The 19,420-nt window shown below is 40.4% G+C and overlaps 3 protein-coding genes across 5 annotated transcripts; 2 read left to right on the plus strand and 1 right to left on the minus strand.

The window, feature by feature from the left end:
• Positions 1–1,491: 1,491 nt before the first annotated feature.
• Positions 1,492–11,941, plus strand: hid1a (HID1 domain containing a). The gene is made up of 19 exons (XM_028599996.1): positions 1,492–1,631; positions 2,302–2,451; positions 3,310–3,480; positions 3,832–3,948; positions 5,467–5,573; positions 5,700–5,816; positions 6,340–6,547; positions 6,923–6,979; positions 7,066–7,206; positions 7,295–7,385; positions 7,484–7,635; positions 7,730–7,808; positions 7,988–8,152; positions 8,299–8,526; positions 10,505–10,656; positions 10,735–10,821; positions 10,902–10,993; positions 11,083–11,241; positions 11,323–11,941. Exons 1-19 carry the CDS (start codon positions 1,566–1,568, stop codon positions 11,384–11,386), a joined length of 2,403 nt encoding a protein of 800 aa, XP_028455797.1. The 5' UTR covers positions 1,492–1,565; the 3' UTR covers positions 11,387–11,941.
• Positions 11,942–13,317: 1,376 nt separating this feature from the next.
• On the minus strand, positions 13,318–15,737 carry LOC114569757 (proton channel OTOP2). Of its 3 annotated transcripts, none has more exons than XM_028599810.1 (6): positions 15,499–15,737; positions 14,569–14,939; positions 14,360–14,465; positions 14,191–14,247; positions 13,988–14,112; positions 13,318–13,895 (listed from the first exon to the last, which is right to left on the minus strand). In XM_028599810.1, the coding sequence occupies exons 1-5, from the start codon at positions 15,549–15,551 to the stop codon at positions 14,004–14,006; spliced, it is 696 nt and encodes a 231-aa protein (XP_028455611.1). In that variant the 5' UTR covers positions 15,552–15,737; the 3' UTR covers positions 13,318–13,895; positions 13,988–14,003. The 3 variants fall into 3 exon arrangements, with proteins under 3 accessions (XP_028455611.1, XP_028455610.1, XP_028455612.1); XM_028599809.1 differs by having other exon boundaries at positions 13,318–13,899; XM_028599811.1 differs by having other exon boundaries at positions 13,318–13,899; positions 14,360–14,493.
• On the plus strand, positions 14,726–18,648 carry amn (amnion associated transmembrane protein). The gene is made up of 2 exons (XM_028599238.1): positions 14,726–15,077; positions 17,104–18,648. Exon 2 carries the CDS (start codon positions 17,239–17,241, stop codon positions 18,646–18,648), a length of 1,410 nt encoding a protein of 469 aa, XP_028455039.1. The 5' UTR covers positions 14,726–15,077; positions 17,104–17,238.
• The last annotated feature ends 772 nt before the right edge of the window (positions 18,649–19,420 follow it).

Here is a 19,420-nt window from a genome sequence, read left to right on the forward strand (position 1 = left end):
ATACCATGGTAATCAACATTTTGAAATGGCTGCTGCACAGTAACGTTACGCCAACATTTGTTTCGAGCAATATCTCATCAGTTAGCGTTACATATTTATAGGCCTCGCTTACCTGTTTTCAGTCAACATATGATGACACTAACTCAATCCTTTATGTGTTCTGACCAGACTGGAGGACCCGACCGGTTGACGACTTGTTAACGTTAGCTTGTTTTCTGTCGACCAATGGCCGATCACCTGAGTTAGCAAACTAATCTTTCCTGACTAGCCAATCATGTTGAATATTGATGTGATACTATTAACCAGTTTAGCAACACTACAAGAAAAATCTGTTATAATAAACTACACAGACAATTTAAGGTAACTGGCTATTCATTTGCATAAAGACCGAGCTAGCGTTAAGCTAGCGAGGTTAGTTAAAAAGCCAGTCACAAACGCTAACGTTAGGTTACAAGCTAACGTCACCGCTAGCTAACCTTCTTAGCTGATGCACCTAATTAGCTGACCGCAGCACATATTGCAGAAAATTAGCCTTGTTTTTCTGATAACAATGTAACAATCTCAGAGGCAGATCTAGAGCCCGACTAAAATTACACCTCTTTTAGTTTAACCTAGCTAGCTATAAAAACCACAGCCAGTAGCGACAGTTGTGTTTACATGGCAATGCGGCTGCGCGAAGACTATTGATGGTGCTTTTAAATGCTGTCGGGAAAATATGTATGTGTTGTGCTAGTAGCTGGACAATTAGAGTGGAATTTTCTGTGGCATCAGAGATGTAAAAGGTTGCGAGCGCCATAGGCATGATGACCATAATGGTAGCTGAAATGATGAAGACCATTACTTTTGTTATAGGTTACACGTATGCAATACGGATAAGATAATTTCGGAAAGAAAGTAGGGGCTTACGAGCAGCACTTAAAGGCATCATATAATAAAAGCGATGCACATTTTGTTGTGCAATATAAAAAAGCTGCTAATTAACTTGATTGATCCTTGTTTGTTGTTTGTTTAGCACCATGCGTTTATTAATTTGTTTCTGCTATAAAAATTTAATTTGTCTCTGTATTAGACAGCAATCGACCAATCCTGTATGACAAAATGTTAATTTCCCCAAACGATGTCGCTGTTTGCAACAACAGTTTTAGTCAATAGCCTACATTGCAGATTAATGTAATTATTTGAAAATACCGATCTGTGTCTTCATAAAAACAGATATACAACGTAACAGAAAGTGAGCTGCAGCCCATCTCCCCATAAAACCGTTATGGCAATTTTATACCAAAGTATGGAACAATTTCGAGCCTAAGGAAATTAGAACAAATTATAGAGTATTGTATAGCCTATATTGCAGGTATAAATGCTGGAACAAAACATCCAATCTGACTGAACGGTTGACATTTTCACAACCCGGAAGTTACACCCTGTAGTGCAGCAGGTCCAGCCAGCCAATAGAGTAAAAAAAAAAAAAAAAACCTCCGCCAATGACTCAAGCGAAGGACTGAGGTGAGATTAACCAGGGATCCTCAGCAGCGGCGGTCCTGTTAGTATAAAGGGAAATAATCGCAATGGGCAGCACCGACTCAAAATTGAACTTCAGGAAAGCAGTGATTCAGCTGACAACCAAAACACAGGTATATGCGCTTCCATACAGCCGAATAAAGGATTAAATAGAGAGATAGGGTGTCGATGAGCGCGCCGGAGAGCATCACTGAAGAGATGCGATAACGCGGATGATGTGGTAGCAGTAAGCGAAGAGTCTCATGTTGCATGCGCGCTTTTGTACTCACAATCATTTTACTTAGCATAATCGAAATGTTTATATGGTCGGTGTAGAAAGGCTGCATGCACTGTAGGCTACTCCAATATGTCGTATTTGTCATGGATTAAATAATGGTCGGTTCTGCGATGCAGAATACCATAATTTGTCTTTATTCTGGCTGTTCATGTTTAGTTTTTTTTATTATAAAACAAGCAATGGCGTAGCTAAATCAAAACTGATGACGTAGATTGGCAGTGACCACGTTTGCAGATGCGGCAGGTGGACTGTTAGACCTGTGTGCCAGATCATGTTTTCTCACTGCTGCTAGAATTGAGGTTGTGTTTACATTGCCATTAGGTAGGCCTTGGATGAGCTAGAAGACCGAACAACCTTGTATGAATTATTATGATGAAAAAGGGCAACATTATATTTTAATCCAATGCAAGATCAATCAGGCCTTTGTATTTCAAAATCTCAATGCCATAAAATGCTCCATTAGGCTCAGATATATGGGCATTGAAAAGTAAACATATTTTCTACAGCCAGTGGAAGCCACAGACGATGCCTTCTGGGACCAGTTCTGGGCAGACACCACCACCACGGTCCAGGATGTTTTTGCGCTGGTGCCAGCTGCAGAGATAAGAGCTGTTCGAGAGGAGTCCCCCTCCAATTTAGCAACCCTCTGCTATAAGGTACACACTGTATGAACTGTTAATGCATCTGTGTAATACAAACTTGTTTATGAGATGAGAGTGCACAGGGACACTCCTTGCTTTGAGGCAACATCATGGAATATGGAATGTTGTTTGTTCAAGCCCAGCACAGGCGTCTGTCAGCAAGGCACTGCCTCATGCTCTCAGATGTTGGAATAAGTGAGTCAACTCCCCTTCCTTTCCCTTCACTTCCCGTCTCTTGGTACCAGCTTCCGTTTGAAGCCACCTATCAGAAACTAAACAGACATACAGTACAGGGTACTTACAGCCTAATTAAATACAGAGGAGGAGACGAGAGCCCCTGAAGCTGATTCAAAGTGGTTTGTTACCTATTTTTAAACCCAGTCTGCTCCACGCTGTTGATTACATTTAGATAATGAGTAATTTTCAAAAGTAAATCTTTGTTAACAACAACAATACGTCCCCATATCATGTAGACATCAGTGTACTTCCGAGTGTAAATTATATTAAGTACATAAATGAACAATTTATGAGATGCTGCAGTTTGTTGGTATCTTTGTTCTCCACAAACAAAATCATTAGTGTCCAGTTGATGGTAAAGTGAAATAATATGATATTATAAGTGGATGTATGCTCACTAAATGACTAATGAAACAAGTCTAAGAAACTAAGGTGTTTGTTATGGTACTGTGCATGTTGACTGGGTAATTCCTCATTAGCCGACTGAGAAAGCAACAGTAAGAAAATAGGAACCAATGTTGTTGTAGAAAATTGGACTATTAAAATTTAAATGAAAATTTCTGGCTTAGCAGAGGTTTCCATACTCATGAATGATCACTCTCACGTACCTCCTGATCATGTTTCTTGTCTCCTCAGGCCGTGGAGAAGATGGTGCAGGGTGCGGAGTCTGGTTGCCCCACAGAGAGGGAGAAGCAGGTGATCCTGAACTGCACACGCATCCTGAGCCGCATCCTTCCCTACATCTTTGAGGACCAGGACTGGAGAGGATTCTTCTGGTCGACCGTGCCCGGTGCTGGGCGGGCTGGGGTGAGTGGGCGCAGGAAATGAAAACCTACTTGCAAAAAGCATGAAGACAGGTGTTTTAATCACTCCTCCTAACACTTTTTTATCAGACAGTGTTTCTGAAATCTTACTTCGAAGTTTAAACACATATCATTCACTCATCAGCTAATCAGCTTGATCAGCTAAATTGGTTTCCTCATTACAGATGTTAGGAGGTGTAGAGCAAGCAGGAAATATCAGCTGTACTGAGCCCTTTGCTTTCAGGCCATGAACACTTTTTTCATTTTACAATTTAAGTAATTTCTTTCAATGAATGCTAAAGAATAATAGTTATCATCTGAATCTAGGCTCACACATTATGTCCATCCTTTCCAGACAGATGAGCTGGATGATGATGATGGCGCTCGACCACTGGCCGAGTCGCTGCTCCTGGCAATTGCTGACCTGCTCTTCTGTCCTGACTTCACGGTGCACAGCCATAGGAGAGGCCCTGTGAGTACCCAGTGTCCTGTCACTTATGCAAGTGTAGTCATCTCATCATCATTCAGAAAAAAATAATAATTAATGACACATTATGATAATAGCTGGAAAATGGTTGGAAAAATTCTATTAAAGGAGAACTCTGGGCAATTTTTACGTGAATCTTGATCGCTATGAATATGGGAGTACTGTCGATAGAAAAAAAAAACGACCAGAATTGGTCCTCGCAAACTGGAGTTGCTGCAGCTAATGCCCAGAGCTCCAGTTAGCTAAAACGGAAGTTGTGGGGGCATATTCTAAAGAGTGCCTTTGCCCCTCTTAACAGACACAAAATGCAATTAAAATGTCTGTGCAACACAAACAGGGCCCTTACGTGACAACAAGATGCGTTTTCAACTCAGACATCCTGCCGGTAGCTAGCTCGCCCTGCTAGCTGCTAGCTGCCATCTGGGATGAGTGTGAATTCAGCCAGGCTCCGGTGATAATCATCACGCAGCAGTTTTGTGTGTATTTGTAGCTCATCAATTTTGTTTGCGACCGATCTAGCGTTGGTAAGTAGGAGTCTTGGCAGTGGCAATCTGTGTGGTAATTCCCTTAGCCGGGTCAGCAGGCCCGACCGGCATCCTTGCTTCTTCTGTCTCCCCGCCTTCGTCGCCAGGTAATTGAGCACTGTAGTGGTTATGACCATATCAGTGACTATGTAACTACATGGAAAAGGGCAAAATTATGTCTGTGCCTTGTACAGTAATAGCGTTAGAGAAGGCTAGCTGTAGTCTCGTAATTCTTACTCCAAGCTTCTTCCCTCTCCACCTCCGCTCTTCACTCTTCACACACTACGCTCTGATCTATACACTACTGTTTACCTTTTCCTGCTACAACTGAATTCCCACGGGACTTCAGCGTGAGACTAAAGCTAGCCTTCTCTAACGCTATTACTGTCAGTCATCTCATCTCTTATATGCTGTGTCTCTATGATCCTATCCTGTCCTATTCATGGTAGCCTGCTCATGGACATTGCGCCATCATCACGTGCTGTAGTAGGGGGGCCCGCCTTGATAATCCTGCATAAGGGCCCGGTGTTGGCTCGTTACGCCACTGTGACTGATGAATCCCTGTCAGTCTCACCAGAATGAATCGCTCATCCCTCATGAGCAAGAAAGGAATGTTGCACGTAAACTTTGTTTACGGTGATTGCTCTTTGGGTGTTTAAACTTCCCTAGTAAACTGTAGTATACTATGCTGCTCATTATTTCACCATCAGTCTCCTTCCGGATCATGGTAAAAACGATCAGATACAGTTCCTAAAGGAAGTTTAAAAAAGTGAGACTTTTTCAGAAAAAGTCACTTAATTGCCAAAACTAAACTATACCTCAACTACACAGATCAGAAAACACTTAGAATACAATATTAAACAGCCTAATATGTCATTTAGGTTAGGGGACTTGTTGGAGAAAGTATAGACAATAATTTCCGATGTGATTGAACAAATATTCTGAGAAATGTTAATCCTGTACTTTAATTATCATCCAGGACTCGGTAGAGAACATGCAATCTATAGACAGCTGTGAATACATCTGGGAGGCAGGGGTGGGCTTCGCACAGTCGCCCCCTTTAAACTACATCCATGATCTGAATAGGTAAGTCAGCCGGCTGCATGCCTTGGCACCATCTGTAGCACTAACATGCTTTACTCTCTGATTTTGTTTTTACAAATTTTACTCTTTTCTGTCCCCCTATGCATTTTTTTCACTGATCCTCTTCAGGACAGAGTTGCTGAGATTGTTACTAACCTGCTTCTCTGAGGCCATGTACCTGCCTTCTTCATCGGACAACAATGTCCTCAACCCTTGGGTGACATTCTTCTGCTCAACAGAAAATAGGTAAAGGGCAAATGTAGTCACATCCACAAATATATGGACAAACATGTGATGATGTGCATCCAGCCATCTAAGTGAATTTCTATTAGAATTTTTTAATGCCACCTGATGTAAAACTTTGATTGGATTACATTAATGTGATTGGCGCACTTACTAGTTTTTTTTCAGCTTTCAAACTTATGTCATGGTCTTTATCACAAGTTGAGTTTGCTCAGTGATCATGGAGATGGCTTGTAGATCACTTGTCAGTGAGATGTGGATGACATTTCCTAAATTAAAGCTTATAAGTGGACCTTGAGTTAAGATATTTTTTTGTCAATCTACTGATTCTATATTTTATGCTTACACATTATTTTAAATAAATGTAGATATTATGCGCATATGCATTTTAATAACATTTCTGTATTGACTAAAATATGAGAGTTCATTACAAATTACAGTATATTATAATTTTCATTAAAATGTTTTGCATGGATACATTCTTGCACATGATTCTCCAACGTGGTCTTCATGTCTTCTTCCCTAGACATGCACTGCCGCTATTCACCTCTCTGCTGAATGTGGTGTGTGCCTATGATCCAGTGGGCTACGGCATCCCGTACAACCACCTGCTCTTCTCCGACTACCGAGAGCAGCTGGTGGAGCAGGCTGTACAGATCCTCATTGTGACGCTGGAGCATGACGGAGGGGTTCCCCACCGGACCCCCTCCCCATCCAGCATGGAGGAACAAGAGGTACGGCACCAAAACCTCCTCAAAGAAATCAATCCCGATGACTGTATAGCATGTAAGATAAGATAAGATAAGATAAGATAAGATAAGATAAGATAAGATAGACTTTCTTAATCCCACACTGGGGAAATTCCTGTGTTACAGCAGCTCAAAAGAAAAATGTACACACATCAGAATAACAAATACACATTAAGTAGACAAAGGAGAAAACATATACATAAAGTATAAGAAATAGAAAAAATAGAATTAGTTATAATAATAATAATAATAGTAATAAAACAAACATATTTACACAATAACCACCCTTATATAAACAGACAGTATATAAACAAACATGTGTTTAATGTCATTCAAATACATCTCTTTTTGTTTGTGCAGTCTGCAGGCCCTGAGAACCTGTTTGTGAATTATTTGTCAAGGATCCACAGAGAGGAGGTATGCCGATTATCATTTCTATAAAATACATGAAGATTTTCCCTGTAAAGATATCAAAAGGACGCCTTCTGTCTTTCCAATGGCAGGATTATGACTTTGTACTGAAGGGCTTAGCTCGTCTACTGACCAACCCTTTGACTCAGACTTACCTGCCTAACTCTACCAAGAAGATCCAGTTTCACCAAGAGCTGTTGGTTCTTTTCTGGAAGCTTTGTGACTTCAACAAGGTTAGAACAAAGAACTAAAATGAAGAGTTTCTTTGATCAAGAATGTGTGCTTTTATTAAACATAATCTTGTTTGTGTTCTACCGACAGAAGTTCCTGTTTTTTGTCCTGAAGAGTAGTGATGTGCTGGATATTCTGGTTCCTATTCTCTTCTACCTGAATGATGCCAGGGCTGACCAGTGTGAGTCACATCCCAGTGTTATCACTTTTCATGCACCCAACAAGCCTCTAATATGCATATACGTTTTTTTAATCTTTTGATGTGTTTTATGGCTGCAGCCCGTGTTGGACTCATGCACATTGGAGTGTTCATTTTGCTGCTGCTGAGCGGGGAGAGAAACTTTGGGGTGCGCTTGAATAAGCCCTACTCCGTCCATGTGCCTATGGACATCCCAGTGTTCACAGGCACTCATGCTGACCTGCTTATAGTGGTGAGTGTCTACTATGTTACATTATGATGTTCGTTATTGCGGACAAATTAACATACAGTCAATGCTCCCAGCTGTCACTGTGTTTGTTTTGTAGGTGTTTCACAAGATTATCACCACAGGCCACCAGCGTCTCCAGCCTCTGTTTGACTGCCTACTCACCATTGTTGTAAATGGTGAATTGCTTTGGCGCCATCTGTCTGACAATGCACACATTTTATTTGCAACATCAATTACTTAAAAGTTTTGACATCTTATAAGAAGAAAAGATGCCACTTAATTAAAATAAAAATGCCTGTTATAGTTTTCTTTATTTAGGTACACAATCATCTTCCTAACATTTTTCTTTCTGCAGTGTCTCCCTATTTGAAGAGCTTGTCCATGGTGGCAGCCAATAAACTGCTCCACCTGCTGGAGGCTTTCTCTACCAGCTGGTTCCTGTTCTCTGTAGCCCAGAACCATCACCTTGTGTTCTTCCTTCTTGAGGCTTTCAACAATATCATCCAGTACCAGTTTGATGGTAAGAGAAAGCTGACGTGTAACAGAATTCTGGGCTTGTATGGATTTGCTTTCTCTTTTTTTGTGTTGTCAAGATCAAGGTATTAGAAGGAACTTTTTTTACTTTTGCTCATTTAGTAAATCTGTCCCTCTTTCTCTCACCTCCAGGAAACTGCAACCTGGTGTACGCTATCATCCGCAAACGTAATGTGTTCCACCAGTTGGCCAACCTGCCCTCTGATCCTGCTTCCATCCAGAAGGCTTTGCAGAGGAAGAGGAAGTCTCCAGATGTAATTTCCCGCACTAGCTCACAGGAGACTGTATCCATGGAGGGCTCTCACCCTGCTGTGCCAGCAGAGCCTGGTACACTGAAGACCAGTCTGGTCGCTATACCAGGTACTGACTCTGTATGCTATTTGAATTTGAATGTTATTTTATTTGATAGGAATGATGCAATTTTACATAGTTCCAATACAGAGCATGAAACTGATGTGCTTCACAGAGAGTTTAAATCTATTGATAATTCCCAACTCTTGTCCCTAGTTGGGATTTTACATGTACAGTGTAATGAAAATATATAGCTTTCACTATCATAAAACCACACACACTACATACAGTCATGTGAAAAGATTAGGACACCCATGCTAAAGTTGACTAAAAAGAGGAATAAAAAAATCATCTTTTGCAAATTGATCTTAATGCCTTAATTAAAAAAATTAGGAAAAATCCAATCTTTAAGGACACCAATTTTCTTTGTGAATGAATAATGTATCGTAAATAAATAAATGTTCTTCCTTAAAATACAGTGGGCATAAGTAAGTACACCCCTATGTTAAATTCCCATAGAGGCAGGCAGATTTTTATTTTTAAAGGCCAGTTATTTCATGGATCCAGGATACTATGCATCCTGATAAAGTTCCCTTGGCCTTTGGAATTAAAATAGCCCCACATCATCACATACACTTCACCATATAGAGATTGGCATGGGGTACCCATAAAATCATCTCTCAATGCAAATCAAACCAGCTATTAGGCTAACTGACATAAAACCATAAAACCAAAAATCTAAATCTGCTTGCCTCTATGGGAATTTAACATAGGGGTGTCTATACTTATGCCCCCTGTATTTTAAGGAAGAACATTTATTTATTTATAATACATTATTCATTCACAAACACAATTGGTGTCCTTAAAGGTTGGATTTTTCCTCATTTTTTTAATTAAGGCATTAAGATCAATTTGCAAAAGAGGATTTTTTTATTACTCTTTTTAGTCGACTTTAGCATAGGTGTCCTAATTTTTTCACATGACTGTATATGTAAATACATTAAAATACACATCACACAATACACACACCACAATACACCTTGGTAATTTACAGTACAATTATCTAAACATGGGTACAGCTCTGGTAAGCTATATTTGGAATTAATTTGGATGTTACTGATTACATGTACATTCAGCTCATTGGTAAACTTACTATACTTTTCATATTTTATAAAAATTTCTCCTATCTTTTGACTTTGGGGTAGATGTTTGTCATGTACACAAGCATACAGTACATTAAAGAGACCCTATTATACTCCTTTTCAGTGTCATATTTGTATTCTTGGGGTCTCCTAGAATAGGTTTACATGCTGGTCAGCTGGCCCACTCTGTTGTAATTGGTCAACCCAATTCAAACAAGCCACTGGACGGGCTGTGCTTGCTCAGGCAGCACCAATGGGCAGCACATTTGAAAAACTGGTCTGGCTTTCTCAATCAATGACATCATTAATTGAGGAATTTTAAAACAGCATGCCATTTTCAGGCAGTTGAGAAAAAGTGCTGTCTGTAGGAGAAAAAGCTCCATTTGGAATGAAATGTTTTTTTGTAATTTATACATCTATTACACACACAAAATATATATAACACTAAAAGATGGGACAAATCCCAAAAAGCATAAAAGGGGCTCTTTAAGCACCTGAAGAGAACTATAACTGTCTAACTAAGAGGACTGACAAATATATGCTTAGATTTGTAAAAAAAATAGAACAAATAGAGTATTTGTTGTAGGGCTATTTTCAGCCATGGATTTGTTGTGTTAGCATCTATTTACAGCAGCAATAAAGTGTAGAATTGACTCAAAATAAACTAAACTGCTTAAATTCATGTTAAAGAAGAAACATGTGGGTGTGGCTCACTGATGTGTTTTTAGCACTATGGCACAGAGGAATAAGCTATGGTATATCAGGTTTTTGATACACAGAACTTACTTTTCTTTGTTGATTATGATCTTCTCATGGGATTTGTTGACATTAAGAAAAATAAAGAAAATTACCAGACTTATCCTGTAAATAGTGATTGGTTTCCTGTGATTCATGGCTTCCTGCAGGCATTGATAAACTGACTGAGAAGTCCCAAGTGTCAGAGGATGGCACCATGGTGTCAGTTTCAAAGGGAGACTCCACACACACAGCCCACTCAGACCAAACTGCAGTCGCCGGGACCAGTGACACAGAGTCAAACTCAGGTCGAGAAAACGAAGTAAGTGCATGTGTTTGTATGCATGTGTTTGTTTAAAAGCATATGCATAATAGTTAATCTATTTCTTCACATTATCAGGATGTTTTCTACACTGAATCAGAAATGGAGAGAAGACGTTTGTCAAGTGCGTCTTCGACATCGTTTTGGGCTCCCACACAAGAATGGGTCAGTAACTTTTGCCCTTATATTATGTTGGATATTTGGTAGAATGCGTACATGATCTGGATTTACCTTATTTGTCCCAGGTCCACTCCTGGAAGTGTAAACTACCTCTGCAGACTATCATGCGCCTTCTACAAGTGCTAGTTCCCCAGGTGGAGAAGATCTGCATCGATAAGTATGTACACAGTTCTATATTGGTTAGCATGTGAAAGTCACATCTTTTGAAATATTACCTTTTTAAAGTGTGCTCATGTTTCACTGCAGGGGTCTGACAGATGAATCCGAGATCCTGAAGTTTCTCCAGCATGGCACATTAGTGGGCCTGTTGCCAGTCCCTCACCCTATCCTCATCAGAAAGTATCAGGCCAACGCAGGCACTGCCATGTGGTTTCGCACGTACATGTGGGGTGTTGTCTATTTGCGGTGAGTCAGCCATAAGAGCTGAGCATTATGGAAACAATCGTTTATTCACATTGACTAAACATTAACCCTTTGTTTTTCTAGAAATGTGGACCCTCCTATCTGGTATGACACTGATGTCCGCCTTTTTGAGATTCAGAGGATGTAGACAGAAGACTAAAAGTGGGACTGTTCAACTCCAGGGTTCCTCCTCCCTTCAGTATCTGCTGCTTTCCCAGTAAACCTCACTGTGTTTAACTTGCCACTGTAATCATCATCGCAATGCATACAGCACCGACTTGGGTAGGAGAATCATTTAGACGAGTGAGGTAGAGATATCTCTCAAATTAAGGTGGGAGGTGTTTGAATTATCAATATTGTCCATAAACAACTGTGTTTGTACATGTCTTAAGACCTCAAGACCATAGAATGTCTAGAGCGTTTCCTGAAGGCTGAGGCACTTTTCTTGGTAGCATAGAAGTGAACGAGGAAAGTTAAATTTTGCAGCCAAACTTGTTTCCAACAGATGCTTGTAAGATATCCTGGACGGCACATTATTGGTGTTTCACATTATTTGTCGTACTTGCCATACTTTGAAGTGAACTGTTATGGTTGTAGTTTATGTGAAAATGTAACTACAGGATTTAGGAGACAATTCTACAGATTGTATATAACCAGGTTTAAGTTTCGATCTGGCTGGCTATGCTTAATGTTGGAAATTGTATTTTACGTAAATTATCTTGAAAATATATATTGATATGCATCTAAGAAATTCTGTGTTGGTTGCATTACTGAGCTCTGTGCTTCAGTGAGGAATCTTAATTGCTGTGAAACTTTAAGCACAAATAGTCACTCTTTACACTGAACCATGTGGGTCCTCATCAAAACTAATTTCAGTTAAATTGATTATTATTAATCATCCATATTAATTGCACAGCCATTCTCTGTATGTAGCTTGGCCCCAACACGATGTGTAAAGTGCAAGCTTCCACCATTACACCATGATCACTAGATGGCACTAGGTCTCTCTCCAGCAACCAATCAGTTAAAGTTTGACTTTAATGGAGAACATTTACACTTCTTCCCAGAAATCTCTCTACACCAGCATATAACCTATATTTGTTTTGAGCAACCAATTGCAGCTTTGCTAATGTCCAATTTATTATTTTACCGTTATTTTTTGTATAGATTGACCACCAGTGTGATGTCCAAAGCGGTTCCAACTATTTACAACAAATATAAAAAATGTCTTTTTAAAAAAAGGGTCATGAGGTGATTAACAGCAAAGGATCTAATCAAAAATGTTCTACAAGACGGATTTTCCTGTAATTTGCTATTTTTTGTGAATTACTGGCTACCCCTTATGGCCTAAGACCATCCAATTTAACAATTTAAGGAATAATCACGTAATTTTACTTAACTTTAAAGGGGACGTGATTTTGTCTGCTCCATTTAAAAATTAGCCCATTACTGAATTGATAAAGTAGCTTGATGACCAATGAAATTTCATGGTCATAAATAATCACACATGTAAATGTAATTGCCTGTAATGTGCAGCACATCATTAAATACAAGACCCTCTTAAATAAATATAGGAATTTAAGGGTTTTAATATAACAAGTTCAATTTAAACATTTAATAAAATAGATCATAAAATTCTCTCCATGCTCAAAAATTAACAGAATAAGAACCCCTCCGATATTAACAATAGTCACCCACATTGTGAATGTGTAGAATTGTATCTCGATGGGATGATCAAACTGGGGACGAGCACCGAAGGCAGGCATGATCCACAGCTGAGTGTAATAAGCAGGACACATTAACAGGAAAACATACCGATTATTGGTTTGTTGCAATAATAGTTAAAGAAAATAAGCATAAAAACAACTTACAATAATGTTACCAAGCAGCAAAAAGGCACAGACTTCCTTCAGTACTCTTCTTTTCCAACGTGGCTTATCACAGCTTGACGTCAGGAAGTAGCTGGACTTACGGCTCTTCAGGACAACGCTCATGTCATGTTCCTGGAAGGCGTGAGCGTTAGTGTGCAGAGCTGCTTCCTGCATCATGTGGAAGGGCTCCCGATGGAGGCCTTCGATGATGAAGTAGTTCTGCAGGCCGAGCTGGAGCACCATCAGCACGGCCCAGGATAGGTTGAGGCCGTTCAGGTATCCTTTGGCTCCGGTTGCCATCACAGCCACGATAGAGAAATAGCTGATGATGAACTGCCCCAGTGAGGCTCCCACCAGCAGCCCCACATCCAGGCTGCGAGTGGGGTTTTTCTCCGATACGTGTTCCCTGTGGTCCAGCCTGTAGATGATTCAGCCAATCACAGTGGAGAGGCACATCAGGCTCACTATCACTATATTCATAATAAAATGAATCAGCAGAGCTTGGTTTCTCTTCTTGTCCTCAGTATGTCCACCTCGTACACTATGAATGTTACAACTTCTGCCACCACCAGGAGTATTCCTGTTACAGGTCCCAAACACACATCCTTTGGATGGAATTTCACACTGTGGTGGCTGTGATGGGCCACAACCCGACCAACGTTTTTCCACATGACGTAGGTCATAGCCAAAGCAAAGAGGCTGTATTCTATGTTGAAGGGGTACAGGTAATAGGAGGCTTCTTTGAAGGTGTCACACACCGAGTGGCTGCAAGTACACTTGTCATAGCTGGCTGAAATGGAAAGTTGTGAGTTTTTTCTACTCTTAATGAATCCATACATGAATTTGATTAGAGTTGAAAACAAACCATGCCTAAATACCTTTGTACATCTTCTGTCAGACAGTGACATTTAGATCAGGTATCGTAGTCTGGTGAACTGATTCCTCAGTAACTGCTGTCATCCGCACCACCAGGTTAGTTGAAAGCGTAAGAGTAAGGCCACACCTGGAAAAGTGAAAATGTGAGTGTCCTCCAAGATTAAAAAAAAAGGTAACTTTCCAGTGAGTAAAAACAATAATTTACCGCGTTAAATTTGTGTATTGCTCCACACAGTCCTTTGCATGAATCCACAGGAAGTGTCTAAAATGGACAGGTTTTGTAAAGGTTTTGTTAAATTTTTAAAACTCATCCAAAGTTATGACTGATATGGTCTTGCAATGCAGTAAGCTTGAGGTTTTTAAAATGCAACAACCTGGACAAACAGAAACACAGCTTGTACGACAGGGAAGGCAACTTTAACAGCAGAATCACAGTGAAGGTAGCCCACATAAGTGACAATCTTGAAGATGTTGAGGAAACTGAGAAACCCAAACAACAGAAGTCCAGCTGAAATATAAACATTTTAAGGGATTAAGCCTTGAAATGACACTTACCTAAAAAACAGACCCAGAAATGACTCACCTCGGAGCCACACAGGCCCTGCGTGGCTATCCTTGAACAAAACTGCTTGATCCTTTCGAGAAGTGAAGACGTAAAACGGCATCCACAACATAGTGAGGAGGAGGAGAATGATGAGGAAGATTTGCCTGTGCTCAGCAGTAATGGCCACAATGTTAAAAGCACTGCCGCTGACCAGAGCGCAGCCCAGGATCAGGATGTTGATGCAGATGATGCCAGACAGGAGCCATCCACCACCACGGTGGGCCCTCTCCACCGCCTCCACATGGCGAACACTGGGAGCATAAGGAGGGCTGGGCACATGTTGGATGTTCATCTGTGCTGTTGTCTCAATGTTGGATGGATGGGCCTCAATAACATAATTTGGTGTTTTTCTACAAAAAGGATACAAGTCATAAAGTGCAGCTGCAAAAAAACTACAACTTTGAGCCCATACTGCATATTGTAAGCCTAGATAAGGGCCTTAAAAACTCTTTTTACTTTAAAGATCACCTTCCAGACATTATTTAAGAGTAAGTATACATGAATTTGATGTTTTTCTATGAATATGCAAAACATTTTATTTTAAAAGCTTAACTACTGGACATAAGAAGTCTCTTACATCACTGAAAAGGTACATTGTCTATGTCAAGGTTTCAAAAACTAGTTCAATAATAAACATAAAGGCAAAGTGAATTAACACCTCTGACAGTGTCAACAAAAACATCTTCCTAAATGTAGAATTTGTGGCAGGTCTGTTGTATTGAATTGCATTATATTGTGTTGGTGTACCAAGTGGCCAGGAGCTGAATCTTGAAGTCCTGTAAGGACTGTTTTTGACAGTGTATTTGAAGTAATAAAAGCCCTACAGTAGTAAACGGTATCGATGCATAGTTGTGTGCAACACTAAAATCCTCTAGAATAAAAAATAAATCACTACAAATTTAGGCCTACCTAGAGAAAAGTTTGTTGCAGGTCAGGAGCGTATGTTGAGCAACAGTTCTCATCTTGTGACTGTACGTCACAAAACAAGTCAGAGGCAGGTCTAAGGATACTTGGACCTGTTTACATCATGACAAAGATAAACTGTGTACGGAGATTGCAGAAAATACACCTAGAGCTGGAAAACAGAAAATAAGTGGACCACCGTTCATCTCTTTGGAGGTCAGATTGCACAGAAAGATGGCAGACCGTACAAGGTGCAGTCAATTAAGAACACAGGTGTAATTAGTTTCAGCTGATTAGTAACTTTTTTTTTAATTTTTTTTAATTCATTTATTGAGAGCATTTGCTCAGTTACAAACAACACATAAAAGTACACATACACACAACTGCAAAATAAATACATAAGCAACTCATATCCCAGGGAGTCTGCAAAGTCCAGCAAGGCCAATCAACAAGCAGTCCAATTCGTAGCATTACAGTTAGAAGAGTTCCAATATCATTCAGTCACGTGATGTCACAATTGTTAAATATATCTGGCCAGTCTTCAGAGCTTTACAGTTCTTTGAATATCTTCTAGAGTCCAAAAGCTGATTAGTTACTCGCGTCTCGCATCGCACCCACAGTTACACTCCGAAAATTATCAATGGAAGTTCCGATCGCCACTTCTAAAGCAATTCCCGTATGCCCACGCATTTTATTGTTATTCTATGTAAACAACATAGGCCTACTTCTCTCTCATAGCGTGCTACTGTGGCGCAGGTGAGACACTGCCTCAGGGGAGATTCAGGTTCAATAAGGGTGTGTATGTTTTGAGTTTTTATATACATAATCCTGGTACCTGTACCAGAAAGCAGAATTACTGCTTCATAAAACCCTGCTCCTGCTGACGCGAGACATTTCAAAAAGCCAATACAAAGTTTACAAAAACAAAGCCGTTTGCTTCCTAACTATATGATGGTGTTAAGCAACAGTAAAAGAAGCACATTTATTAAAATCATGAAACACCAACACATTTATAAAATAATTTAACACCAACACAATTAATAAGCCTTAGCATATACATGATAAAGTGGCTCATGCTGTCATGGTTGTTAAATTTCACATTGAATTCAGTTTTATATGCAACTTAATTGGATTTTAAATTAATTAGCTAAATTCTTACACTTGCTTCCTCGAAAGGCATCTGCATGTCACCGTACAAAACTTAAATAATAGTTTGAGATTTTAACAACTAGTTTAATAGCATTTCTGATGTATTGCACGGTGAAAACCTCAGCAATATTTTGAGGCAGTCTGCAACGCAAACTGAATGGCAAATGGAGCTCAGAGTACCGTCCAGAAGTTGTCCTTTTAGAAAATAATTTCCCTGCAAATTTAAAGAATTGATCACTTCATTGGTTGAATTGACAGTACCCTGTAGATTTATTATTTGAAGAAATAGGAAATAAGAAAAGATAGGAGAATGCCCACATCTGAATAACCACTGGACTCTAGAAAATGCATTCAAATGTGTTCACAAGTGGGCAACATATTCTGATGATTTTCAAACAAAACTAAAAAAAAAGAGGAAAAACATGAAGCAGGTCTGTTACTGAAAATGTAAATCTTTTACAGGTCACCTGCTTGAGCAGGTTGATGTGGTTCAGAGCTCATCAACTATAATGGTAAGCTGTGTGCAATCATGTGTTAGTCACAAGGTTGGAAACAAAGGTCACCTAATGTTCTCTCAGTTTGTCACAAACATTCAGGATGCTGAAATCACCAGACATGCTTATCTTCTTCTGTCTTGTTGGGGCAGCGGGTGCCCTGCACAAACAGTGGATTCCTGACACCAACTATGAGAATAAGACCAATTGGGATAAAGAAAATGTTCCATGTGGTAACGACATTGTTCAGTTTCCAGCCCAGAGAAAAGTGTCTGTGTTCGTGGAGACCACGCATGCTGTGCAGGAGATGAAGCTGCCAGTTGATGGAGAGTTCATCCTGGATTCAGGAGCTGGATTTTATGTTGTGAGAGGACAAGATTCGGGCTGCGGAGCGGGTGTCACGACTCAATTCAAAGATTCCGAGTCTCTCCAGTGGTTTAATCCAGCTCTGTGGCAGGCAGCTGCAACTCAGGATGACCTGCAGCGCGGGAATTTCTTATTCTCAGTCCACGAGGAGAGTGTCCCTTGCCAGTATGATGATGTGGTTTTTAAAGCCCGCTCCTCTTTCAGGGTGGACACCAGCTCCAGTCAGCCTAGCATTCCTGTCAAATCTGTGTCTGTGCTGGGGAAGAAGTTTGATAGCGGATCTGAGTTCTCCCATTATCTGAGCTCACGTTCAGGCCAGCTGCAGTTTGAAGGATCCTCTGCCTTGTCTATTGGAAACCAAGAGTGTGGGGATCCTTCTGGCTGTGACTGTGGGAATTCTGTGAACCATCAGCAGATCTGTAACAGTGTAACATGTGCCTCTCTGACCTGTAAAAAGCCTCTTCTCCCTGTGGGACACTGTTGTGATGTTTGTGGTGCCATTGTTACCGTCCAATACGCCGCTGGGTTCAACCTGCAAACTTACAGGCAACGAATTCATCACCTATTTCTTGTCCTGCCACAATACAATTCCATTCAGCTGGGCATGTCTAAAGTCTTCAAGTCACAGCGGCTGATGGGGGTCATCCCTTCTGGTACCTCACCTGAAATCCAGGTGCTTATCGTGGATGGAGAGAAGGGAACACTATCAGAGGTTCTGGCCAGGGACATAGTGAAGGATGCCCATTCTCATGGCCCCACCCTGGGAATCACTGGGGCTGAATTTCAAGCCTCCTCTGGGAGCAGCAGTGATCAGACTGGTGGTAGTGCTGGGATGGTGGCTGGAGTTGTGTTTGGAGTTTTGATTATGATTACACTCATCGTTATCATTGTCCTGATTCGTAAGGGGGTTATTCAGTTGCCATCATCACTGCCTTCTCTGAGCAGCTTCGTGAAAAGCAGCGACGTTACAGACCTTGGTGGGCCTCTTGACCACGGCTTTGATAATCCCATTTTTGACCAGCCAAACATGCTGCCTGATATTCCTGGTGTGTATGCAACTGAAACAAATAATTCAATCTCCATGACTCAGACGGGTGTGCACTTTGTGAATCCAGTTTATGACGAGAATGAAACTGATTTTATTTGACTGCAGTAAACTTTAAACTTTTTTCCAAAGCACTTTTGTTTGTCTTGATGATTTTACAAACCTTTCATAAACAATACATTCTCTTATAGCTTTATACTAGTTCAGCAAATGGACTTATAATTTCAGACAATTAAAGAATTGTTGGCAGACATTTTTGTACTTTTTTTCCTCATTCATATCACATTCAAGAGCAATTAAGTTGCAATAAAGCTGCAGTAAATTCCTAACACACCATTGCAGTTACCACTAGATGGTAGTACATTTAACCTTGAATGGCATGTATGTGAAAAAATCCTCTATATGTACCATAACTTTATAGACCTTGTTACGTAATCTCAATAAAAATTTATAATGCAGTCATTTTTCTTTTACAAGCTTGCAGTGAAGGCAGATGATCATTTCTTGCATCATTTTGCAATTACCAGAGAAACTAAATTTTCTTTATTTGACAGCCAGGCTGTAACATATAAGGGCTCTGTGTGCGTGTGGAGTGACCTCATGGGACTGTTAATGTAATAGAAAGACACAGAGCCTCAGGAAAAGTCGACATATACGCCAATTCTTGTGATATCAGTGACATCCAAGGGTGTCTCCACACCAGCATGCCAGGCAAAGAAACCTCGGCTGTTTCGTCCCATGCACCAGGAAAAGTCGTTCCAGGTGATGCAGCTGGGGCTTTGCTCTCCCTTACGATTGATGCTCTTGTACGTGACTCCGACATGTGCACCCTCCCCACTCAGCTCTGCTTCAATGCAGTGCCTCCCCAGGTAAA

Source organism: Perca flavescens, chromosome 15 (assembly GCF_004354835.1).
Source record: "Perca flavescens isolate YP-PL-M2 chromosome 15, PFLA_1.0, whole genome shotgun sequence".
Lineage (NCBI taxonomy): Eukaryota > Metazoa > Chordata > Actinopteri > Perciformes > Percidae > Perca > Perca flavescens.